This window comes from Dermacentor albipictus, chromosome 10, assembly GCF_038994185.2.
Source record: "Dermacentor albipictus isolate Rhodes 1998 colony chromosome 10, USDA_Dalb.pri_finalv2, whole genome shotgun sequence".
Taxonomy (NCBI): domain Eukaryota; kingdom Metazoa; phylum Arthropoda; class Arachnida; order Ixodida; family Ixodidae; genus Dermacentor; species Dermacentor albipictus.
In genome coordinates, this window is record NC_091830.1 from 25,898,684 (window position 1) to 25,925,421 (window position 26,738).

General features: G+C 45.3%; 2 protein-coding genes across 3 annotated transcripts; both read left to right on the top strand.

Annotated features, from left to right (window-relative positions):
* Positions 1-9,422: 9,422 nt before the first annotated feature.
* Positions 9,423-15,306, top strand: LOC139050271 (uncharacterized). The gene is made up of 4 exons (XM_070526478.1): positions 9,423-9,582; positions 10,062-10,245; positions 12,017-12,164; positions 15,084-15,306. The coding sequence occupies exons 1-4, from the start codon at positions 9,477-9,479 to the stop codon at positions 15,189-15,191; spliced, it is 546 nt and encodes a 181-aa protein (XP_070382579.1). The 5' UTR covers positions 9,423-9,476; the 3' UTR covers positions 15,192-15,306.
* A 4,984-nt stretch (positions 15,307-20,290) lies between these two features.
* Positions 20,291-26,483, top strand: LOC139050950 (uncharacterized). 2 transcript variants are annotated; one of them, XM_070527843.1, is made up of 4 exons: positions 20,293-20,588; positions 22,101-22,687; positions 22,936-23,142; positions 24,451-26,483. In XM_070527843.1, exons 2-4 carry the CDS (start codon positions 22,139-22,141, stop codon positions 25,174-25,176), a joined length of 1,482 nt encoding a protein of 493 aa, XP_070383944.1. In that variant the 5' UTR covers positions 20,293-20,588; positions 22,101-22,138; the 3' UTR covers positions 25,177-26,483. The 2 variants fall into 2 exon arrangements, with proteins under 2 accessions (XP_070383945.1, XP_070383944.1); XM_070527844.1 differs by lacking the exon at positions 22,936-23,142 and having other exon boundaries at positions 20,291-20,588.
* The last annotated feature ends 255 nt before the right edge of the window (positions 26,484-26,738 follow it).

Below are 26,738 nucleotides of genomic sequence, written 5' to 3' on the forward strand. Positions count from 1 at the left end.
ATTGCTGATATTAGTAAACACCTCGCGTTACAATATGACCTGGATACATTAATTTAAGGTTTCTATGAGTGAAAGACACAAATTAACGCAATAAAACAACGCTAATGAGATCCCTTACACGTAAGGGCTAATACCCTTACACTCACAAAAAAAATACAATTCTGATACCGTACAGGCAGTAAAGCCTTTCAGGTACATTGGTGCTCTCTAGACAACTAGCCTAATGACATAGACATAGTGACTTCATTTTCAACAGCAAATATAGAGTACTCGTTTCATTCGTCAGAGCCTCCGTAGTGCTAGCCAGGACACCTAACTCCTTGCTTATAAAACTATGATAACAACGCCCTTAAAACATGCTTTAAATATATTGAATCCTCACCAGCCATACTCAATATAAAATTCGAAGCCTTTCATGCATCAGATGCGGTCATCACCAATAAGTGTTCTTCGCATTCAAATATTTCAGCTATTAAAAACTGTATCCATCTGCCATCACTGGGGAATACAAGGAAAGCACGAGGGCTAAAACGTTTTAGATACCTCAACATAATCCAACAAACTGAAAAATAGCAATGTATTAAGCAGCGCACATGAAGTTTGCGTGGAGTTTGGGTGCACCTTAACAGGAGAAGTATGTGTGCCATTTGAGGTTTTCTTTTACCAGGTACTGTCAAGAACAACACGTATTGTTTTTGGCATGGTGATTGATGTCACTAGTAGGGGGTAATTTCAGTTTCCAACAGGTAAATGTGTATCTGTAACATTAATTAGTGTAAGTACAATGTAAAATTATCTCTGTTTTACTTCAAAACTAAAGAAACAACGTTCCGCCTTCACTGTTGCTTAAGTGATGTTCAAATTTCAGTACAAGATCACATATATTTTTTTCTTTCGCATCGTTCCAAACGGGGGTCTGTGCTTCTGCCACCGCATATACGGGAATGACGCATTCATTGGTTGCGGTGCGACTGCCATCGATTATTCTATACTTTTTTTTACTTTCCTCGCATTCAAAATTCTTCCCTGGAAATGTCAATAAGAAATTTGTAGCACTTAATAGGGTCACTAAGCCTGTATCTTTCTGAACGGCATACATTTGTTAGCGTCCATTAACGTGCGATGTCCTTGAGTATCGCACAACGATGGCGCGTACGCGCTATGTCCTTCGCTTCAGGAAATATTTATGATCTAATTTTGCAGCACACCCTTACCTATCTGCTTCACTTCTGACACCAATATTTTAAGGAGTGGGCTCAGCGTGTTGTATTCAGTGCTGAGGTGACAATACGAGAGTAAAAGTGTTCATTTGTCTCTTCAAGGGGTAGCGAGAAAGGCAGTGGTGGTACAGTGTGTCAACAAGATTGTCAAACTCGCTCCGAGCTCCACAATGGCAAACTGACTAGAGTATCAAAACTTTTTAATTACTAGAGCATTGCATTTGTGGCGCTATTCGCAAAACCTTTCGTTCACATGCTTTTTGCCTTGTGATTACATTCTCCGATAAAAATATGTCCAACGTCACAGTTGGCTGGAACTTGCACTTACGAGCAGTTTTAGCACAGGAACTTTTAGTGCAGACTGCCCCGGTTCAACGTTTCCAGCGATACCTAAGATTAAGCTGCACCAAGTATCTGATTTTTTTTTTTCATCTTCACTTTCAGGATGGCAAATTGATCATCACCCTCAAGATTGTAGACCAAGGAAAGACTTCGGATTGCGTGTCATTCCCGGCTCACTTTCATTATGACTGAGGAAGTTGTCAGCCTTTAGAAAATGTGCTTCGGCATTAACGTGTCTAACCGGAAAATACAAATGCATATGACAAAAATTTTTAACCTTTAAATAAGACGTTGATACGTTCAGAATAATGCATACTTAGATTTATAGCAGTGCGCTCTTAGCGACCACAATAAAAGCTTACTACAATACCTCATAGATGCAGAATACTGTCTCATAATTTCGGCTTAAGCGAATACTTAATTTCAACATCGTATACTGTTAAATTTACATGCTGGAAGCCTGTATGGAGCTAGCATGAATCAAAACTGTAGTGCAGCACGATAAGATATGAGATAAAGTAGGCATCACGAGTACACAGGGTGTGGTCCCTTTAGTGGCTCGCGCTGCTTTGTAGTCAAGCATTGTACGCAAAGCCTAGTGCTATCGAGGATCTCAGCAATCAAGAATTGGGACAAAGCCGAATGAAAATTTAGAGGAAGAGCTTTCATTATGCTGGGTTAACCGGTAGTATCAGAACGGCTCCAAATGAACTGAAGCAGTTCATAAGTAAAGGTGATTTGGCTACGGCTGTCACCAGTTGTTTCGGGGAGGCAAGTTTCGGCAACCTTTAATGGCGTCTGCTTGTAGCTCGAACCAGACTGGCAGACGGCGAGGGACCGACAGGAAAGATGAGATGATGTAAAAACAAATAACAGGAGTTTAATGCATCGTTACGACTGAGTGGTGCGCTCCAAGAGAAAAAGGGCCGAAACGTTCAATGTGAGTGCTCCTTTACGCAGGGGCAGAGAAGATGTGTCCGTGGCGTCTCGCATGCCTTCTCACATCCCAAACCATGCAGGCAACTTTATTCTCTCTTGCTCCCTGGTATAGGGCCTTGTCAGCACAGTGGTCAGCCCACACAGAACGATTCGGAGAGAAAACACTAACTGGAGTAGAGGTGGAGAACGGAGGACAGCTGAGAGTAGGATGTGCACCGGTACACAATCCCGTCTCGCATGGACGACGGAAAAGTCTTTTCATGTTGACGAACGTGACGATTAGGCACATCATGCCTCAGGCGTTTGGCATCCGTTCCCTGCATGGCCGCATAAAGGGAACCCTAACAGCTGTGAAAAGCAAAACGTTGAGGTCATAAATGGTTACAGTAATAACCGACACTAGTCATCATAAATTGTGCTTGTGAAACCAATAGTAGACGCTGCTGTTGACGAGCATGACGATAAGGCACATCACGCCGCAGGCGATTGGCATGCGTTCCATGCATGGCCGCACAAAGTGAACCCTCATAGCTGTTAAAAGCAAAAAGGTGCTGTCATAAAGGGTTACAGTAATAACCGAGCCTGGTCGTCATAGATTGTGTTTGTGAAACCAGGAGTAGTCTCTGAAATCTATTTCTCCTGAATGGCTTTCCTTCAAGCAGTGTAATAGGACGGCCCTCTGGGGCACTGGGTACGTTTATTTTTTCGTAATGTTTCATTAATTCGGCCTACCGTGCGAAGGACTTCCAACGCAGCTATTGGACATTTGGACGTTCAAAGGAAAATACAAAACCACCAGCCAGGAAATTCGTCAGCTTTTTATTTCGCTCTATGTCATTGAATCAGACTCATTCAACTCCAAGGGAGAAAGTAAAAGTGAGGAAATAGTTACGAATAGCCTAATTAATAAAGTCCGGTCCTTTCACCAACAGTTCAACGGCACTTAATAAATATATGGAGTGAATGTAACCGAGGTAGAGAGGGCAACAACAAGAGATATGCTTGCACATATGGTATCAACGACCGACGTAATGCATTTCCTGCATGAAAGAACACGCTGTTTTCGATAGAAAGAAACAGAAAGGACCTAAAGTAGCGAATAAATAAATGGAGCGTGTAAAACGTCCAATAAAATGTAGCAGTAACAAGAATTCGTGGAGGAAGCAAAGCGTTAGTAAAGTTCTGGCCAGCAAGGATGTGTTGGAGAACGTGTGGCGGAAGTACATGCTGTTTCTCGCAACAGAGCACTGGGAATGGTGCCTCACACATCAACGTTGCCATGGCAACCACGCTCCAGAAGCTGTCGCTGCTGCCCTAGGCCACTGAAAAGTGAGATTTGGCCGCAGAAAAGGGGCAAACCTAAAACAATTATTGTCAACGTTTACAGTTCTCCCAGAGAAAAACAGGCGGATTTTGAAAACGTGGTGGCCACCGCGGTGCGACTCGCTCAAGGTAGGGACAAATTAATATTGTTAGGCGACTTTAACGCACAACACTCAAACTGGGGCTACAATAGAGACAATCCCAAGGGCATATTGTTAGCAGACGTTGTAGAGCGCTACGGACTTTTCCAGCTAACTCAACCAGATCTCCCAACGCGAATCGGGAACAGCGTGTCCCACGACACTTCCCCCGACCTCACGTTCACCAACAACGAAAGTGAGACGCGATGGACGAACCTAGGTGAAAACCTAGGAAGCGATCACTATATCTTAAGCATATCGGCTAATGCAGCCAGGATTCGAAGGCAAGGCTATCCGACTGGACCAAATTTCAGGAAAAACAGGAAACAATCGGCAGCATAACAGGCGTAGGAGAATGGGCCGAGCGGATCCGAGTTATTCACTCTAGGGTCACAAAAACAATTGAAACGACAACGGAGGCTCCAGCCGTGGATCGTCACCTCTTGCATCTCTGGGAAGCCTGGAGAGGCCTCACAAAAAGGTGGAAAAGGCAGAAGCTTAATCGCAAACTCCGGACACGGATAGCTCAGCTAGCGCAGGAAGCTAACGAATACGCACAAAAGTTAAGCGACAGCAATTGGCGTCAGTTCAGTGACTCGCTTCGGGGCACGTTGACTACAAAGAAAACATGGCGCATTCTTCGAAGTATGATTGACCCGGGAGGAACAAAAACAGTCGCGAATCGCACACTCAAGCTACTTGAAAACGAGTTTGAAGGTCGGGAAGCTGACATGATAGACAAAATTAAAGAGATATACGTAGGAACTGTACCGACCGGGCAATCCACCAAACCCGTTTACGAAGGTCAGGACCAACCGGAACTGGACGCCCCCATAACCTTTGAAGAGGTTTACGCAGCGGCACACTCCTTCAAGAAAAACACGACCCCAGGGGTAGATCAGGTCACGAACGCAATGATTCGCAATCTAAGTGATGACACGCTAAAGAGCTTGACCGAATTCTTTAACGGCACGGTCTGGACAGAGGACGGCGTCCTTCCAAAAGAATGGAAGGAAGCAGAAATTATTCTTATTCCAAAACCAGGTAAGCCTCGTAACATCAACAACCTTCGACCCATCTCCCTAACGTCGTGCGCGGGGAAACTCTTTGAAAAGGTTGTGCAGGTCCGGCTCTCGAACCACATAGAGCTAAACAACATGTTCCCCTCCAACATGTTCGGTTTCCGACCCCACGTGTCAGCGCAGGACGTTTTTCTACTACTAAAACACGAGGTCCTGCACCCCAACAGAGGGTCGGAAGATAAATTTGTATTGGCATTGGACATCAAAAAGGCCTTCGACAGCATCTCCCACCACGCTATTCTGGAGGGACTGGAAGCGGTGAACTGCGGAACGCGAATTTATAACTACGTGCGCTCGTTCCTCAGCCACCGCACGGCCACAATCGGATTAGGCTCCACGAGGTCCGACACCTTCAACTGTCCCGACAGAGGTACCCCTCAGGGAGCTATACTCTCTCCACTTCTTTTCAATGTAGGGATGAGAAAGCTAGCCCTGGAGCTAGATAAACACCCGAATCTCGGTTGTGCGATATATGCCGATGATATTACGTTCTGGGCTCACCAGGGGTCCTACGGGGACAAGCAAGAAACCCTTCAAAAGGCCATAGACGCAGTCGTGGAATACGCGAGGGCGGCGGACATGGTGTGCGCACCCGAAAAATCGGAATTCATTCGGGTGCGTGCGAAATACGCAAGAAAGAAGGACTGGGTGCCGCTCACTCTGACTCTCGACGGGGCGCCAATTCGTGAAGTGGAGACACTCCGAATATTGGGGATGTGGATACAGCAGAATGCTGGAACATCTCACACCCTACAAAAACTAAAGGCGGTCACAGGAAACGTGGCCAGAATGATAAGGAGAGTGGCAAAAAGCAGAGACAGCCTAACGAAGGGAGAGACCATCAGCCTGGTTCACGCATTCGTAATTAGCCGACTCACATACGCCCTTCCATATCAGGCCTTGACAAACCAAGAGAATAAACAGGCAAACGCAATAATAAGAAAAGCCTTCAAAGCCGCCCTTGGTCTTCCCGAATGCGCTAGCACACAGAGATTCGAGGGACTGGGCCTGCACAATACTTTTGACGAGTACGCAGTCGCGACGTTATATGCCCAGAAAGAACGACTTTGTTCTTCAACTCAGGGCAGGGAAGTATTGGCGAGGTTACGCTTTCCCCTGAGACCCCAGTATTGCGGAGAGGAAACGGCACAGATAGACCGCAATGTTCGATCGCACATCGCGGTGGCCCCAATTCCCAAAAACATGCACCCCAAGTACCATCCCGGATGACGCAGAGCAAGGGCAAAGACCCTTCACAAACGTTTCGGCATGGGACCGGGGGTGTATTATACGGATGCCAGTCGAGCCAGCTCAGACACTTTCACCATAGTTTCTACATGCAACAACAACATAACAACGGCATCCTTCAAAACCGCCTCGGCATGCGTGGCAGAGGCTGCAGCCATCGCCTTGGCCATTCAGGACGCCGAGCGCCAAACCAATTCGGCTGTCATATTATCCGACTCACAAGCGGCTTGCCGCCTGTTTTTGCAAGGAACGGCACCCAAATCAGTAATCAATATTTTAGGTACTCAACTGGAGGGGCACCACACTATCGTCTGGTGTCCGGCACACGAGCGACTGGCAGGAAACGCTAGGGCAGACCGTATTGCTCGAGGTTTGAACGTCCGAGCAACGGCATGGCCTAGCGATGACCTTCCACCGAATTCTCGTGACATCCTCCTACAGCAAAGGCAGGAGCGGAGACGTTTTGGACATCCTCACTCCGATTTAAACAGCCAACAGGGGAGGGACTGGCGTCGTATTCAGACGAATACATACCCCAACCTGCACCACCTACACAGAATACACCCCACGAGGTTCACTGACGAGTGCCCGTGGTGCACAGACACACCCACACTAAAACACATCACATGGGAGTGTCCCAGGAGGCCTCCGCCCATAGACAGTCCCATATTACACGAACATCCACTAATGAGAAATAGGCAGTGGGAGGCATGGCTTGCGGACGAGGGTCGGGAGAGCCAGTTGGCTCTTCTGGACCAAGCCCAGCGAGCCGCTCGTGCCAGTGGGGCCCTGGAATAGGGGCTCCAACCATCGTGCCTTGTTTTATTTATATTAATAAAGTTTTACTCTCTCTCTCTCTCTCTCTCTCTGGGGCCCATGTCTTTCTTGCCGCACAATCTGTTCGCGAGGGAAGTTGACTTCGGAGCGTGAAGTGTAAACTTAAAAGTCGTGCTCGAGGATCAGAGCGAGTGTCCGCAAGCAACAAAGACACTTAAGTAAACACAGCCCGCGTCTATGTCGTCTTCTTCAACGAGCCACAGAAAAGCACAGGAGTGCGTCTGCAGCAAAACTCTTACAGAAGTTTCGTATGCTTTGTTCTGACACCCATTGGCAGCACGCGCTTCCGGCAGCTACCAGCAATGCAAATACAACGCTCGCGCCTATCTGCTCCGGCCAGCGGATTCTAGGCCCGAAGGGAGATGGTACCCAAACATAAGTGCACCTCTGACTTCAAAAACGTGACGTCAGGGCCTCTGCTATTTTCTTTCGTTGCTCCGATGAGGTTAAGTCATATGGTCGCCATTACCGTTCATTCTCATTTCTGTCTCCTTCTCAAAACCGTTAGCAATGGTTTAGCAAAGGTTAGCAAAGGTTAGCAAAGGTTAGCAATGCCTAACCTTTGCCTAAACAATGCTTCGAAAAAGTCGTGCCACCATACGGTTTCGTCTGGCTTTGCCTCTCAGTGCGAACGGCTTTCGCAGGCCGGTTATCCCGTGTCCCTACAAGTGTCAGTAGCAGAACAGATTCTAAGAGAGTTTAGAAAAGGCTACCAGCACGAAGATAATCCTGCAACTACTCGGGGTAGGACAAGCATCATTCTTTATATTCACGCCGTCTCACCTAATCTTAAGAAAATCGCCAAGCGAGCGAATATTCGTGCAGTGTTTTCTGCCCGTAACAAGCTTATGAGGATTTGCAAGCTCACTAATACGAATAAGGAGGCTCCTCCTAGTTGTGATAAGAACCATAAAAAGAAGCTGGTTAATTGCACACATTGTGTTTTTCATTGTTCTCCACTCAAATGCAGAAAACGTTAGGTTGGTCAAACTGGCCGATGTCTGAATGACAGGCTGTGCGAACATGGTTACAATGCTAAGCATCGTATTACAGCTGGGGGGTTTCTTGCGCAGCACTGCAAAACGTGCGAGTGTGAACCTGTCTTAGAGGAATGCGTCATTCTAGGTCGTGGTCGAAATCAGCTCACAAAAGAAATAATCGAAGTAAAGGCTATCGTAGGTCTGGACCATGCATGTGTACGCTCACCTTCATTATCAGTATCAAGGAATGAATTGGCGTATCTCAGACTGCCGCCACAGGCTGTCTGAATATGTTTTCACATGGTTACTATCGGTTCTGTCGCTTGGTTTTGTGTAATCTCTTGATGTCACATGGTTCGCTGAGTATATAAGTAACCTTCTGTGTCACCAAATAAAGCATCAGTTGGAAGTTAGCACTCACTCTGTTCTCCGTTCGCTTTCATTGCACAGTGAGCATGCGGAATCATAAAGTCATACGGTAGCCATCACTGTTTATTTTCACGTCTTTGTCCTCGACTTCAGAAAACCGTCGACTTGCGTCCTCTTGTTTATCATTCACCTTACAATCAGTGCGGGATCAAAATAGAGACAAAAATGCTCAAAAAAGGCGATCAAAAAGAAGAGAAAACGAAAGGCCAACAAGAAGGCCGTCAATGATTCCCATGTTAGGATAAGCATCAAAAGAAAGCACTTGTTGACACTGTTTTCCTTCGAACATGCAGTGATGGTTTCAGAGCCTGACCTGCATAAATTCTTTGACAGGAACATGTCAGGCAGATAAAAAAGGCAGCGTGACAAATGTACTTCAATTTTCCATATGCGGACAACAATATATGGGTCGTAGTTAATAAGCATGTTCTGGAAATTCAAAATTACGCTCGTGGTTCAACGCGTGTCAGCGTTGCTAGTGCATGTAAAAGCATGTAGCAGAGTGGCACAGTAAGGCACGCGCAAGCTTTCGAAAGAATCCTCAACACAATTTACGACGTGCCAGGAAGCACGCATCGAGCGTACTCGCGGAATATGTAAAAACCGCGGAGAACAAGCTTGAAGGAATGTGATGAGAAGGCTGGGGATTGATACCCGTGGTCGAGAGAGAACGTTAGCTAGAGCAATAAATTCCACCCGTAAAGTCGCAAGCTTGCTGCAAAAGCAAACGTTGCGGGAGCAGTGAACGAACGTCGCACATGAGGTTGTCAGCCAGCCGACGTAAGCTTTCTCAATTTGCAGACTCGCACGATCCAAAACGTTGCAGATGAGGAAAGGGGGTCTGCCGTCTTTCTCCACTTGCCACGACGTCAAGGGATACGCATTACAGATATGCTTAAAAGCCGGACTTGCGCTTACCGCTAGCCTACTCTAAGCATGCCGAGGGGAACGCCGATGTTGACCTTCGCCTGTTTGTGCATCCTTACTGTTCTACAACAGACTGCTACAGCTCGCCAGACACCAAACCTGACCAGATGCCGTAGTGAGTATTCTCTTTACCTCAACTCATTTATACAACTTGTTCTGATATTCTGAACTGAGACCACAATTTGACGTCCAATACGAATGAAATGGACGAAGAGCTTAATAACAATGTTGGATGCCTTGTTACTAACATGGTAACGATACAAGTCAAGTGCCCGATTTAGCTTAGGAGATCTTCCTTATTTAGCTGGTACTAGTATTTGTGACTGGACAGCAATGTTGTATTCATTACCAGTTGGAGTGCTTGTTTACAGGTTGTATAAGCGGTTCCAGAAATAGCAGTAGCGAAAGGAAGAAACCGTGCAGTTACTAAAATTTTAGTTAATGTCAAGTGATAAAAACGTGTTCCCAGGATACTTGAGCGTTGGCGTATTTTTTATGCACGGAAGTAGTCGCTTCTCCCGACCTTTGCTCTGTGAGTGGCCACAAATTAACCGACGTACTCATCATGTCTCTTGCACTGCCTGAATTTCGCAGCGGACGACGACACCATCGTACAGATCCAGGATATCTACATTAGTAACACCACCTTGGGGAACAGGCTGCAACTGGACGCCACCTTTAACGTCTTCAAAGCGTACGGCTCCAGTCCCGTCCTGGAAATATTTGTGAACACGTCGAGCGGAACGCCGCTCCATTGTGTCCACAGCACATTGCCAAAGTAAGCTCTTGGTGTTTTCAAAGACAAGCTTTACTTGCGAACCCTCCCGGACTGCGCTGCTTCGGTATCCCCGAACAGCCCACACACAGCACGGCACTCATAAAAGACATCGGCTCATACGTAGCTCCATCTCTACTACCCCTATATATATGCCGATGGTTGACACTATTCTCTACGTAACTGCTGCAGCGAAACAGCAAGGAGTGCCAACATATCATCACTACAACGAATATATACCTTCAGGCGCTCAATTACTACACTAAAGTGAAGCTTTCTATGCCCTTTCTTTTTGCATGGGTTTTCGTAAGTCTGCTTGGTTGGACTCTTTAATTCTTAGTAATAAATGCCTATCCAGAGTGCAGTACCCGATAAGGCTGACCCCAGAAATGTCGGAGAGGGGAGGACCTGATAGAACATGGGCAGGTTGGAGAGTTAGTGCTATCCACGTTCGTGAGGATCACGTACAGTGGGCGCTTGCTCATATCGATCTAGCGCGCAGGCACGTAATTGCTGTACTACAAACCGCTTTGCACATGAACAGTTTTCAAACATTGAATTACCTCTTCATGAAAGCTTCAATTCAGATAGAAATTCACATGTGCGTGGAATCGGCATGATATTTGTATCCCAGTTTCATGCTCGCGAGTGCGTAAGGCAACCAACAACATTGAATTCAGTATCGGACAAGTGCACCGTAACTTTAAGTGTTCAGTCATGTATTCCTAAGCGAAATTGCAAAAGAAAAGTAAGCCTTATGCGACGGAACATTCTGCGAGATAATAGGTGGAGTAACAGTAATCTTCCGAACGGTCCCAGTAGTTTACTGTTACGTCAGGATTGTCTTGTAATGTTAAGAAAAATTGCAGTAGTATTCGTAAGATTGCTCTTTTATAAGTTTTCTGGTTGAGGCACTCCCGCTCAATTTATCATCTCGGTGTTATTTAGTAATCTTGCAAAAATATGCTGCCGGTGAATGACACGTCAGACATGAATCGTTACGAAGTTCAAGATATGATTTGTTCAAGCACAATCAGCAGGATTGTCGCTTGCTAATTAGTCTACTGAGCCAGCGAGTGCTTTAATTTCTCAAATTTTGTTTATTTCGTAGAGTCAACTAGCGCCAAGATGAGTGCGGGAGGGTACTTTCGCACATATCACAAATAATTCTGTGTAAGCACAGGCCTGTGTGTTCTACAGCGTTGCCTAAAAAGTGCGTTCCATTAGCAGTTTTTGCCAAATGTCACCATGGTCTCTCCCTAGTGGAGTAAAACCTTTTCTATAGTCCTAGTTCAGGATGGCGGCCGACAAACTGAAACACCTTATGGAATAAAAATTCTGAGAAGAGTTAAGGTGCTTCCAACACAACAACAGTTAACACAGTTAACAACCGATGCTTGGATATTTTGCCATAGTGGCCTTGTCATTTGTCACTTTTATTCAGTTAATAGATTAAAATTATTACAGGGTGACTCTCTGAACAAGCGCTGTCCTTGTACGTTATTCGGTTATCTCCTTGTTCAAGAAGTCGCGCTGGAAAATTTTTAATCATAACCAAATAACACAATCTTTGACATTACTTTAGGCGTTAGCTGAGTGACATGAAGTGGCGTATTTCTTAATCCTGATGATGCCTTCTTTATAGCGTCTGTTTTTTGTGTCAAATAGAAAGTAACATTACTGTATTTGTTACTAAATTTTTACGCGAACACAAAAAAACATGCAATCACCTCTCATGTTTTCCTTCACTGTTTTTTATGTCACTCCTATGCAGGGAGCTAAGGCTTTGTTATGGCAAAACGGTGACAGAAGTAATGCTCAACAGGGCTTGGAAAAATCGCTGCCCTGTGAAGCCCGGCAAATACATCGCCCATGTGTCACTGCAACTTCCAGATGCAGTAAACGCCAGATCATGTCTAGAGGTAAGTCGAATTATCGTTCCATTTAAGTGACCGTAACCAGGTTGATTGGCGTTACTTTGAAGTATTGCTTTGAAAAATGTTACTCTTGTCGTCTGGGGAGGAAGGCGCCAGTGGAAGTATGCGTGCCTGGCCAATGAGCCTTTGATGCACGCAATATAGTGAGCGATCAGTCGAGAACCCAGGAGAGGCTCCCCCAGAAAATGCGTGATACGGCTCACTTTCGAGCTCCGCGCTTCGCGAAATAGTTGAGTCAAATAGTTATCTAGTATCTAAATATTTATCTAAATAGGTCTGTGTAGTTATCAGCAGCAGTGAGAACGCCTTGATCAAACACCACATGCACGAACAGCCAAAATCTCCAACCGCCGAGACTAAAAAGCCATCTCACTGAACAGACGAATTCTAAAGCGTAGTTTGAAGAACCTAGATGGCACCTTCCAACTTTATTTGAGGGCCCCCGCCACCGCTGGTATATGCCAGGAAAGGCTGCGTTGAGGTTCACTGATCCATTCGGCGGCATAGAAGTTACACCTGCCGTGTAAAAGACATCGCCTAACAGGACAAAAGGGCTTCATGGCGAGAAATCACCGAATGAAGCCAAGTCAGGGACATGACTCAGCTAATGCGCTGGCTCTTTTATACGTGTTCCTTTTTAAGGGCACAATTGCCACCGCGTTCTTTACCTGACCCTGAATACAGTCATGAAAAGCTCCTTAGAAGTCTGGTATATCTTATCAGGAATGACGCTAAGGTGCACGAGATGAAAGTACGCATGCTATCGATTTTAGCGAAAACGTGGAGTGATTCTTTAATGAGCCGTTAGCTAAATCAGTGTTTTTTTCGTCCACGTACCTATGTTTTCCCAACGACATAAGGAACTGGCCAAGTATTAAAATAAGCAACAACTAACGCGCATAAGCTTTCGATTATGCGCGTAGTTGGGCATGTCACAACTACACTACCGAAACTGTCCAGTGCAGTACCCACGTCGAAACAGTAAGTCTACAAAGACAAGCTCTAGGTTTCATATGTTTATCTTCTAACATTAGGCGACATGTCTCTACTCCACGTGTTTTCCTAGGAAGTTGTCTTGCCGTATTGGTGTCGAAAAGCACTTTTTTCTATGCACTGCCATGCCTACCCATAGCAGTGCTTTATTTACGTGAAGCTCGTATCCCGAAATAGCTTGAGAAAACTTCGACAACGCTTATTTTCTGCGCTTATCAACTAAAAAGGCAAAAAAAGTGATTATTGACGGCTGCGTGCTGTAAGCTTCAACTAATTCTCATTTATGACGTCCGGCAGGAACGCTCATGTCTAGCGCGATGACTTAATAATCAGCTAAAATAACTTTTTATGTTTACCATTGTTCTGACTGTGCATTAACTTACCTGCAAGCACGTAGAGTTTATGTTCATAAAACGGACAACGACTTCAGAGCGAAAAAAAGGTGCGATGGAAGGGGATGGGCGTGGGGAGTGTTGTAGCAAGAATTTTGCTTATAAATCTTTCTGCGAGCATGCGAAAACTACGAGCTTAAATGACCTGCCAGTAGTAATTTCAAATATCGAACGAGAGTAGTGTTGGAATCAGCAATCCAAGGTGGGTAAATGCTCTTCATGAGAGAAAAAGCGGAGTTGGACAGACCATCCACCACTAAAACGGATGACAGCTGGTTTCCGACGGTTACCAAATTTGCTTCTAATAGAAAAACACAAAGGCGCGTAGCAAACGATTAAGGACAATGCTGTGATAAGCAAATTGTGCTATGTAAAACGTTTTCAATTCAAGCTCGACCGGGGCTAGCACAGCGTGACATTCAGATAGAAATTTATCCTGAGGTGAACCTAACGGAGAAAATTACAGTTACAAACGTGGGTCCAGATAGTCCCGCTGATGGAATCATCGAGTCTCCGATTGACAAAACTAGCACCGTTATCCTCACTACATTTGTGTTCACATCTTTCATTAACCACAATGAATTGCGAGGCTGGAACATGACACACATTTGAATGCCCTATCACGTGACCTTCTATTAGTGTACGCGGCTCCGCGGCCTTATTCAAATATTGAAATGCCATACATTTTTTTATTATAAGTTTTTCTTTGGAACTAACAGACTTTATTAGGGAGAGGCCGCATTGGTGGTCGATATTGGAATGCATTATGTAACCGCGCAAACGACAACGGAAGAAGAAGGTGTTTCCTTCTTCTTCCGTTGTCGTTTGCGCGGTTACATAATGCATTCCAGTAACTAACACAGCATAACTGAAATCTACGCTTGCTATGACTAGAAGACTAGCGCATACGCCTCCGAGATTTAAATGGCGAGCGCTTTACCCCATTATTGGAGGCCATAGTTGCGCCATGCGAACTTGCTCCTACAGCGAAAACAGGGAACCACAATGTCACTGGCTTACAGGACATTGGGCAAAATAAGGACTAGAGCCTGGTGGCGCATCCAACCACCCCATTTCAAAGGGCACGCTCATAGCGTCCATCCATCCATTCAACTTAGAAATAGGATTTGCTGAGGTAATAGATACAACAACCTATTACAGCACCGTTCGATTTTCAGACGAGGTGAAAAAAATGCAGGTGGTTAATGAACGTTGCATTCACTTCTGCGAAAGCAACCCACAGTTCGGCTGTCCCAATTTGCGAGGCCGGCTATAGGCATCCCTCTCGCTTTTCAGTGTTGCTGGTGTTGCGACTGCTCCATTTCTTTTAGAGATTGCTAAGATCGAAAAACTCGGCTTACAAGACTTCTACGCACTTCTGCAAGGAGCCGCTGCAAGCAGAAACACTTCGATGTATGTGCATTTCCCTGCGCCATAAAAACTGAGTCTCCAAAAATCGGTTAATTTTGAGTCCCTCTAAGATAGACTGATGATGACGATAACGATTTTTTGTTTTCAGGATGGTGAGCTCCTTACTACCATCAGGATAAAGGACGAAGGATATATTTTCGACTGTGTGACTTTCCCCGTCACCATTGCTCTCTTCCCGCCGGATTCGGTGTACTAAATGCAAAAGCCAAAGCGGAAGGAATATGCAAGGTGGCGTGGCCTCTTCAGTTGTTATATTCCGGCAGCAAATCGGCTGTATGCATTGAAATAAAACTACGGTTTCTTTTAGTGTTCATGTAGAAATTATATGGACACCGCATGCGTAGATCCGCCGTTGTTGCCACCGTCAACGTCAACATGATGTTCCGTTAAGAGTCCAAGTGCTCTAACCCGTGACCGCGCGCCGTATTCTGTAGGTTCAAGGGCGAGCCGATGATGGTGGCTTGATCTCGCGCTCGCAAGGGCGGAAGGCGGGGCGGAAGCGGGGCCGCCTCCACCGAGCAAGGCACCGAGGGAGAGGGGGGGGAGGTTCTACTACGGCAGCGGCTGCGTATGACGCTGCTCATCATCATCATCATCAGCCTGGTTACGCCCACTGCAGGGCAAAGGCGTCTCCCATATTTCTCCAACAACCCCGGTCATGTACTAATTGTGGCCACGCCGTCCCTGCAAACTTCTTAATCTCATCCACCCACCTAACTTTCTGCCGCCCCCTGCTACGCTTCCCTTCCCTTGGAATCCAGTCCGTAACCCTTAATGACCATCGGTTATCTTCCCTCCTCATTACATGTCCTGCCCATGCCCATTTCTTTTTCTTGATTTCAACTAAGATGTCATTAACTCGCGTTTGTTCCCTCACCCAATCTGCTCTTTTCTTATCCCTTAACGTTACACCTATCATTCTTCTTTCCATAGCTCGTTGCGTCGTCCTCAATTTGAGTAGAACCCTTTTCGTAAGCCTCCAGGTTTCTGCCCCGTAGGTGAGTACTGGTAAGACACAGCTATTATACACTTCACAGCTATTATACACTTATTAGACGCTGCTCAGCGCGGCCCCAAAGACACTGTTTTGAAGGTGATCTGCGATGAGTAGAGTCAGCAGCGCGGGCCCCGTACTTAATGTGGTCTGCGATGAGCACACAATCTAGATACGCCCAGGACTGATAGCTTCGTGTGCATTGTGTTCTCGTCGCTTATTTTGCGCTATGCCAAAGGCAGCACGAATGTTAATTCGCACGCTGCTGCTGCCGCTCTTGCTGACGCCAACGATTGGACAGCGAGTTTCAGCTCTCACCGCGTTAGATGTGTTCATGTATGTACGTGCGCGACAAAATGCTTCTTAATTTGGTTACTAAGCGAATGTTTACTACATTAGATTTCTGATAAAACTACTATCGTTACTTCGTACAGCTGTCTACTAATTGGCTATCGCAGTCGATGCCTTGTCATTTGGGCGAAACTGCGAATGTTTTGGTAATATGAGGAATTTACGTTATCCTAAAATCAATACCAGCACTAGTCGCACACTTTCGAAGGCCATCTGCCCTCGCGAGGAGGTTGAACAAATTAAAGCACGCATTTTCTATCAGCTTTGGTTAGTGATATCAGTGTTTTTGCAATACAGGTTTCAGGAGGCACTCGTTCTGTACGTTCCTCAGACTGACAGCTATTTGCTGGCTGTGTGATACGCATGTAACACGGGCACTTTTTCAACTGCTACCGAGCCTATGGTCATCGGAATTCTCAAGCTCTTTCCGACTCGAAAGAACTGTGCTGCTATTATACGCACTGAAAACTGGGCGGCCGTTAAAATCATTTTAGTAATCTGACACCAACCACTTCTTCTGCAACTCTAGCGAGCAAGTACTCCGCATCCACAATAGAGACTTCTAGCGTTAAAAATAATTCCAAATATCTAATGATCGCATTTCATTGTTGTATGATTGTGAAATATCTTAAAATGGCAACATGCAAAAAATTATTATTCTTCGTTAAGCTACTGTCTCGTCAGCACATATTCTGAAGATCGTTGTCGGATTTTCTTCAGCGATCTGGCAACATTGTGTATGCTGCAGTGCTTCTTTTTTTTGGCGTTGTTGATTCCTGATGGGGGAGTTGCGATCATTGGTTGTGCAAGTAAATAAATTATTTTTATAACGTAATAGTTTCTTGGTATCCTTTTATTTCTTCGAAACCTTTGCTTATGGTACGCTAGTGTAAACTTGGCCTTGACGAGCACGCTTGTGTTTGTCACTCGAAGGACCAAAGTTTTGATAGAGTTCCGCTCCGCACACCTTCGAGTCGATAAGCTATTTACTCAACAGCCATTGAAACTGCCCGTGTAGATACGCTAACTTCACTGTTGAGTTGATTAACTATCGACTCGAAGGCGTTTATTATGCCTATGTCACATCGGAAAAGGGGATGGTGATGATGATGGTATTGGCAGTAGTAGAAAAATAAATACGGTGATAATGAAGAGTAAAACTTATGAAACGAGTTGGTGGTAAGTGCCACGTGCTTTTCGTAATATAGTTTTTGAGTTCCCAAACAACAATGCTATGGTTAAATTTGTATATTTTCAACTCGCCGATGTCTGTAATAAAACCGTTATCCATCATCACATCGTTTGGAGACTTTATCAGGTGTGATTTTTTCGCAGAACCAAGTTTTTAAACGTAGCTTCTGCCAAATAAAACAATTTTAACGCTTGAGCTAAACAACTAAATGAAGCGGGTATTACTTCTACGAGAAATCAAAACGCCCACTTGAACAATTAATGTAATTACGCTAATTATCTTATTATGAACCTTACGGCACATATTTCAATCTACAAATTGTGCCTTTAGTGAGTCATAAAGTATATCGATTTACAACAAATTCCCAAGACTAAGTTATTTTGATATGTGAATTTTCGAAGTAACTGGCAAAATTCATCCGCATTCCACTACTTTTCTGCTTCAATGCATAAAATTGCATTTTATTAAAAATGCAAGTGGAACAACAGTGCATTTTTGCCGCAACTTTCATGACGCATATCTCAGAACCGGTGGCATCCACAGAATTCGTTCCAAGTTGATATGCCCTGCATATTGATTAGCTACAATTCGTAGCGTGCAATGTGCTGTGCGTCAATTAGTAAAAAAGAAACTGAAATATGGATCTTTTTTCGTCTAATACTCCGGTTGATGTCTTGTGGAAGTAATGCCCACCTCATCGTGTCATTTAGTTGATGGAAGTTGAATCGTGCTATCTGCCACAGGCAATTTTTGAAAATATGGTACGCCTAAAATAAAACACCCAATATAGTATGTTTTATCCCACATCACTCTTGTTCTTCTTTACCTATGAGCCACTAATATTCCAAATGTATCGTGCTCATGTTTAGTGGACTAATCTTCACCCATTCATTACTGTCTTTAAATATCAAGATTTCACGGAGACTTCATATTCAAAACACCAAGAACCATCTATTGACTTGTAGCAAAACGCTATCGTCCGTCTTTCGTACGGCACAGCAAAATAATATTTATTTCTTAAGAGCGTAGCTACAGGTGCCGCTTCGGTTGTCACTCTTGTTATCGAGTGTCCTCCCACTAGCGTTCGCTAATATTGACTGCTTTGACGCTCTTGCGAGTCCTCAATTTTCTTTTATTTTAGCGTGCTCAAGGTGATTAACCGCTTCTCGAGCTAATATGCAGGGGTAATGATGAAGTGTGCCCATTATATTCACGACACGGAATTTTCAGTGTATTTCGATGCGTAAATCTACTGCGCCCAAACTTTGAACGAAACGAAATTGAAAACAGATTAGAGGTGTGTTAAGGTAGACAAATTCGGATTTTTGAAATGCAGGCCGCTTCACGGCGGACTTCTTTCTGGCGCAATATTATTATGCATTGCGGCGTTATCGCAAGTCCGTGACAGGCATCACGCTAACCACAAGTAATTAAAGATATTAATGGGATTAACTCGTCTCGCCTTGCAATTCAAAGTGAGTGGGTGAGGTTATCCAGACACTGCCGCTCCTCCAGGCGAACAGCACCTCCCAGGCGCTAACTTTCCCCGGATGCCGAAGAAATAGGAGCCTGCCCAGGCTGCCAGCACGAGAGCAGATGCGATGAAGCCGATGAAGCATAGGTGGGTGAAACAGAATGCAAGAATTCAGATTGCAGTCTAGAGAGGAAATGCAATTTACGTTAATCTCGATTTAGAAGTCGATTTCCTCGCCCTAACTTGGCCACTAAAATATCTTAACGAGGCCTCTTCGGAAAGGCTAAAGGCTGACGCAAACATCCGGCGATGCCATTCGGAATGTCAACGTACGAGCTCCGAAAGCACAGTCGCCGATCATTTATGGTCTGCTGGCTAAACCAGACACCCGACGCGGAAGGGAAAGCGTAAGCGTCGGCTCACTGTTTCGAAAAAATCTCATTATCTCATTGAACACGCCAACACCATTCTGTGGCCCGACCAGCTTCAAAGCCGCGAACGGCGCTTGCCTACAGGTTGCCTCTTCCCCATCCGTCCCATAGTTGCGCTTCTGCTGCGACAGATGGCGCGGCTCTCGCCGGCAAGCCTTCACTATCAGGGGCGTAATCTAATTATCTATATATAAATATATAATTCGAATATAGGTCGACTGGTACTTGTTTAGAAGAATGATTAAATTTGAACATGACACACCCTTATTTACTATACGGTAGGCTGCTAAATCTGTCTAGTCGATGCTCCAAGCTGCATCCTCGCCGGAACTAGACAGAACTACCCTCATCGCACGCTTCGTGCACATCCTTCATAGTGAAATTACGCCGTCTTCGCTGCCATCGAGTGTGCTGGATATGCAAACTTTTGTAAAGCGAGTCTAACTGGCTCCGTAAACGCTGGCTCCAGACTGGCTTTTCGGCTGCGCAACGGAGGTATTCCATTAGCTCGGTATTTTGCCTAGCTTTGTTCACAAATATAGACCGATAAGTTTTGGTAAAAGAAATAGGTCGATTGTTCAGTTCGGCTACCTTTTTTGAAACAGAAAAAAAGAAGGTCGGTCCATATATTGGAATAAATACGGTAGTTGTTTTCTTCCTCCATGGCGCCGAGTTTGACGCTCGTCTGCATGTATGAAACCTTACTCCGTAACTCCCGTGCCAGAGGCACCGTTCAAGGCCAGCGCTTTTGGTTGTTTTGAATTGGCTGGCGGCGACGGCGCGGTATCGGACACCTTGGTTGCAGCGAAATCGAATGCGCCCGAGATACGAAACTGGCGAAGGCTCTCTACGCCGCGTGCATCCCTACCGCGGCTCATACCACGGATGACAGTTTCGCTTTCAGCATCGTTCTCTTCGTACCGAGAATCTGGTGTGATTCACAGTTTGTAGCTCTCGATTAGCATCGATACCATAAGAGCCCGCATCTCCCAACTCACTGCTGTCAAGACACGCACCGTATGGAGCTAGGCAGAAGTTCGCTTTTTCTGTCCACTACTTTCAGCGCTAAATACCACGCACCCGATAGCATGATGTAGCGGACTCTGCTTCGATACCTCCCCTCCCCTTCCCCAAGGGACTATTGAAAAACGGTAAGTCGACGTTCTTGTTTTTGTAAGGGGAAGCATAAGTCGCCTGATAGCTGACCCCAAGCGCTCATTCTTTCACAGTAAAGTGGATAATTAGGCTATCTTGATATTTTATCAAATAGAATCTGGCGAGTTTCTATGAGTCTTCTTTGTAAGTCGGCGTGAAAGTTTACGTAACGACTGGAAGGGCCTTGTACATGTGGTGCAGGTGGTCTTGTGTAAAGACCTCTCTAACTTTGGAAGTCACAAGAAGTTAGAGAAATCAAATACAGTAATGCATACGGAAGGAACTCTTTTAAACATGTTCGCTACTACAAAAATTAGTACACCCAGTTCTGGCATCTCGACCTGGCATGTGCTGCTTTCTTATACTAATATTTACAACTCAAAAACCCCATTTCGTACATACGCACACATGAGCCAGTCATGCCAAGAATACTACGCTTTACGTGGATGTCAGCTGCAATTGAGTCTGCCTGATATTTTCTAACAGCCCTCGCTTTACTGACCAGCACCTGCAAACCAGCTTTTGCGTCTTTATGCAGGCCGTGCGCGCGAAGATATAAACATGTAGAGTACAACACACGACGCGCGGAGCAATCCACACTATTCGTGATTCCGCCAGTGCCCGTCAGGCGGCGACTCTGCTCGATCTCGCAGCCAATATCTTAATTCCCTTCTCTCACTGTCTCTACTGCACCCTTCGGACAAAGTGCGAATTTTCTCACTCGTCATGTATACTTGATAATGATAATGAACGTCGACATGGAATGTTCGACGACGCCAACTTTCAAGCATGTCTGTCTTGATCACCGCTATCGTTCTCTTCAAATATCTCTCCTAATGTGGATTATCATGAACTCTGAAAAACGTTCTGTGGGACCGTGGCTTGATGGAGCCTTTGATGGACCATGCTAAATATTACAATTGCGGCAGTGAGCAACACTTCGCACCCGGTCGTTGCTGTTGTCCTTCCTACAGCAAATTGTTGCGGTCACTGGCCAACACTCTAGCTTTTGCCGTTAATTGATGGCGTTCGGTGCAGGTGCTCCTCAAGTGCCGGCCCATACAGTCATTGCGAGAGAGAGTGATCAAAGCACTACACTGGGTCCAATGTTCAATTCACGTTTTAAACGACTGTAGCATTGGCACTCTTTGTATAGTCTGTGCGCGTTTCTTATTCACTTTTGTTTCCCTTTGTGTTTAATATTTAGCCCGCCCTTAGGACAGGGTAGCAAACTAGATGCACTTCTTCTTATTACCTTGCATTTCTCATATCATCATTATCTCTATCACTGCTTCATTCCTCTTCTTCAGCCTCACTCGCTTCCATTCTCACCATTTGCATTTAGATAATTTCTACATAGTGCGACGCCACAGAAGGCGCAACAATGAGAGTTCTCACTCAGCGCTAGGTCACACAATTGTCGAGTATAGTCTACGGCAAGGCTTAGCGGGATGTTAGAAAAGGTCTGTAGAGCGAACCATGACAGATTATCCTATCATTCCTTCCAGGCATTGCCGACTGTGCGTACACGTGCGTGCACAGCAAGATGGAGCTGGTCAGAGATTTCGGAGATCCCCACGCCCTGACGCTCGCCGAAGATCACATCGTCCTCAAACTGGACACTGCATGGGCGCGGAACGTGATTCTTCCAGAAGGTCTCTCGATTGCCGACGAGGACGGCCTCCTCCTGGTCGCGAACCAGAGATCTCTGGTTTCAGCATCGAAGACAGCCGCACTACGTGGCGTGACTATCTCGAAGGCCTTGTTCTGCGGATGTGCATCGTTTGACTCCTCGGACTGCTACGGCCGGGTCGCCGGCACGCTGCTCCGACAAACCCAGGAGCTATGCATCATACACAACAAGGACAAAGTGTACAATCTTATTCGCATGTTCCCGAACGTCGAGATCCTTGCTCTACCGCACGATCTTTGCACACATGCCTTGGAATTGGACGAGCCCTGCAGGGACCGCTCTGCACCGCTGGTCGAACGGAGCAAACTGAAGGAACTGGTGGGCAGCATTGGCAGCTTCCGCGATGGTTGCATGATTCTGAGTCCCGAGACTACGCTGGCGATAATGCGCACTTGTCCTGACGTAAGTAACGCGATCTTACAGTCAGTTTATGAACAATCCGCAGGTTTATTACATGTTCACAAATGCAGTCCGGTAATTACGTGTAGCGATGGAATTGAGCAAATTGCAGGCACGTCTTAGTTTCAAGGGGGAGGGAGGGGGGGCATTTTGAAAACATCCGGCAGAGCCGTTTCTTGCTGCAATCGGTTCAAATCTGCTGCTGACAGTCATAATGTTGAACATCTCTGTTTTTTCACGCCGTCCTTTAGATACGTCGCCTCGACTCGTTCTGGGTCGTGAACTGCTTCGAGGAGCTGCGCGGCTTGCCCGGTTCGGTGGAATGTCCTAGAATGGAGAGATTCAGCCACCTCTGCCTTCCCTTGCATAACTGGACGCCAAGTGAAAGGCTAACGAGCACATTCATAGGCGATGACGTCACGCTTGCTGCGAAGTTTCCATCAGTTAAAAGGTTGCAGGTAAGAACACATTGAGGGCAAAGTACACTATGCACATGGAGCAGCTGAACAAAGCAGTACTGCGTACTTTTCGTTGTACTGCGTTGCTTTTCCGTACCATCAACAAAATCATGATAACGATATCGGTGTGATTATTATTATTATTATTATTATTATTATTATTATTATTATTATTATTATTATTATTATTATTATTATTATTATTATTATTATTATTATTATTATTATTATTGAGTCACACACTGCGTTCAGCACAGAAGGGCCCTGCAAAGGCTGTCATATGTGACACGTTCAGCGCAACTGGAACAGGGCAGTACATCTTAGTTGAACAACATGCAATGCAACTGAGACTTTAAGTGCATCAGGGAGTGGCATACATTAAGCTGGTGACATCAGTCATCAATTATCTCATTTGCGTTCATCGGAATGATAGGGACTCTCGTCTCTAAACCAGAAAGAAAATGAGGGCTGAAATCTCACTTGAAACAAAAGGCGTAAAAACTGGCGAACCTATCACATTAAAGTCAAGAAAGACATGTGAAACAACATGGTAAATACCTCAATAACTGCAAACCGATAGAAATTATGCTTGAAAACTCCAAGCGATAAGCCACACTTCGGTTTGTCAACACTCGAACGGACGTAGTCGGGACGGGGGTGACAGCGGGTAGGGCCTGAAGAAGGGAGAGGGTGATGGCTGGTGACAACTGACCCTGTCTGTACCAAGGGCCGCGAGACGTAGTTACAAAAGTATTTTTAGTCGCGCCGTTTCGCTATGTACAATAAACAAGGGGAATGGAGAAAACAGCTACCTATACAATACAGGCATGGTTGACGGCTGCGGCCCACAACATAGATAGAACCACGACAAATACAATAACGTCATGGTGTTCACAACAATGCAGCAGAAGCTAAAAGGGAAGACTGTCAAATTGAGCAGCCTGGCATTATAAAGAGGAAATCCCGTAGAAAGAAAAAAGCATTTGGCTGTACCTGATTGCGTGTGTGCAGGACTGGGATTATTTACTCTACCAGCTAATTTCCAGTCAGTTGGAGAGAGTGACTTTTGCGGTGAGGTCATCACGTTGATCCGACGCAAGTCGACGTGTCGGGGGCTAAGTTACCTGGCCACCGGCGCGTGCTCTTCCAGTCTCATCTCATTTCTCCTCTAAACAGGGGCGTGCTCGCACCTTTCTCTTCACCGGGCGATTGGGGAAGAATGTACCGCGGCACAATCTATTTACAGATCTTCCTTCATGTTCTCTGTAGTTCTCTTTTGTGTAGCAACAACGACCGTAAACTTTGCAGGTGGTTGTGACTTCGCTGAAAATGCTCGCGAAGGTCTCGGCGTTCCGTAACCTTCGCAGCCTCGTGGTGGAACTCTACCCTGATGTTGCCTTCCGCGATGTGGATCGGGAACTAAGGAAGCTACTTCCAACGTTACCGAATCTCGAAGAGTTGGTCCTGAACAGCTGTGGTGGCCTGATGCTCTCCACAATAGCGGAACTGTGCCCCAAGCTCAAGAGCCTGATTGTCCCAAATGGCGTTGGGTCACTTGATGACATCCCTGTGGACGCAGACGCGTTTCCTTATCTGGAAAAAGTCGAAATCAAAATGGACGTCTTGAATAACGCTTTTCACTCGCTTCTGTCGGCCACCCACGACACGCTTCGCAGCGCGTGCTTCGGCGGCGACGAAATCTGCATCTTGTTCTTGACGCATTGCCTCCAGCACGGTCGACATCACCCATTTTCTCGGCTCGAACACTTAACTTTGCACACGGAACAGTCGCTACGCGTACTGCAACTTCAGCCTCAGGATCTGCACGACGTACTGAAGGCCCTGCCCGCTCTTCGACACCTGCAGACGGACAGCTACGACCTGCGACTGTTCTTCGAGAACTACTGCATTCCACGGGGTCGACTGGCGTTGTCCTGGGTACAATGCGTGCACTGTGCGGTGCACAATCCAGATTTTTTTGTGTTTCAGAAATTCTGTGCCTCCTTCTGTGGCAGTCTGCTTCCAGGCCAGTGAGAAATGCAGATTTGCATGGTCGGCCGCCTCTGGCGCTGAATCCTTTCGTAAACGTAGACGAATTATTTCGTAGACGAATCATTTAAGGTTATACACTAAAAAATCAGATATGTAATGTGAAGCCAATAAGCAAACGTTATAATGATTCAATTAAAATATATTTGGAATGCAGTCCTCTAGAGCAAGTCATATGGGAGCCGAACCGTCTTGGTTTCGTTGTCTTTAATTTTTTTTTTTTTGATCGGCGTCCATGTTACCCTTGACTAAGAAAAAATTTGTCGGGCATGATTTGCTGGGAACTTACTTTTGCCCTGGGAGCCATGTCAGCAGTCTAAAACCCGAGTTGTCCCAAGATTCTGGTGTCATGTATAAAGTGCACAACTACCTCCTGGTTTGGGCAAAATAAGTTTTATATTTGCTTTTTACTATAAGCCAGGCTATTCCATACTAGTCCTAGGGACTTCTTTATTAACTAATGACAGAAAGTTTACAGTCATGCAAAAAAATAATGCTTGGATTTATGTGAATTTCAGAGGAGACAGAAGGCACTGGTGGAGCACTCAACCACTGTTGGCAAAATGCAAAATGTTAAAGCCAGACCAAGTTTACTACTTGAAGCTTGGTAAATAAATTAATAAAAACAAGTGGCAAATAACACATTATGTTGCCCTACGCGGAAATTGCCTGTTGCCCGAACATATTACGGTCGACAAACATTTACAGTCCAGCAGCAAGAATTTTAGACGGACGGAACTTTGATGATTATTTCAGAAAAACTTTCCTGTAGTTTAGAAATATCTACAGACGTTGCCTTATCGCAAGTGGCTTTGCTCGCTCATTTGCATGCTTATAATATAGCGAGCTTATCAATGTTAGTGCAGTAAGGCAGCATTTTAGGACTATTTTTAAATTCTGTATTTTTCCTGCTGGTATGATCTTTGACTATATACGCGACCAGATATTGCATTTCGCTTGCTTTTATACAACTCTTTGCTATCATATACAAATCATGACTTTCTTGCCCTTGTTTGATTTTATTTGCAGTGATTTACTGATAAGTGATACATAGCTATCCTTTTCATTTTTGAACAACGGCATATTTCGTTTGTTTGTGTAGACTGTTTCTGTGTTGTTTTTCTTTATATTTGTGCGAACTGTTTTTTTTTATATTGTACTGCTCCGGAAAGTGTAAAAGGGGACGAGGCCCTGTCAGCTATGCATGTGCTTTTGTCCTGTGCCCCCTCTCAGCCACAGTCAGACAACCAATTAAACACATATCAATAAAAAAAAGTTTAGTTACTTGTTCACGTGACTTTCATGCTATGATTTCGTATCTCACAATAGCCACAAATATGCATTTTATGTTGTCGCAAAGCGTTAGCTGGAGAACGAAAAACGCGGTAATAAGATTCAGTATCCGCAACTACATTGCTTTCATCCTTTAACTATACTCGACCTATCGGTAATCCTTGACTATACGAGCATCGAATTATGTCGCTGAACCGTGCTCTACTACGATGGGTTAGATGAATGTGCATGTCGATGACAGCAACGTGTTTACT

Bases quoted from the DNA above. Each gene is read 5' to 3' on its own strand.
- LOC139050950 (XM_070527843.1), top strand. From the start codon at position 22,139: ATGGAGCTGGTCAGAGATTTCGGAGATCCCCACGCCCTGACGCTCGCC. The intron at 22,688-22,935 runs GTAAGTAACGCG...GCCGTCCTTTAG, and splicing joins TAATGCGCACTTGTCCTGAC to ATACGTCGCCTCGACTCGTT. The intron at 23,143-24,450 runs GTAAGAACACAT...TAAACTTTGCAG, and splicing joins CATCAGTTAAAAGGTTGCAG to GTGGTTGTGACTTCGCTGAA.
- LOC139050271 (XM_070526478.1), top strand. From the start codon at position 9,477: ATGCCGAGGGGAACGCCGATGTTGACCTTCGCCTGTTTGTGCATCCTT. The intron at 10,246-12,016 runs GTAAGCTCTTGG...ACTCCTATGCAG, and splicing joins GTCCACAGCACATTGCCAAA to GGAGCTAAGGCTTTGTTATG. The intron at 12,165-15,083 runs GTAAGTCGAATT...TTTTGTTTTCAG, and splicing joins ACGCCAGATCATGTCTAGAG to GATGGTGAGCTCCTTACTAC.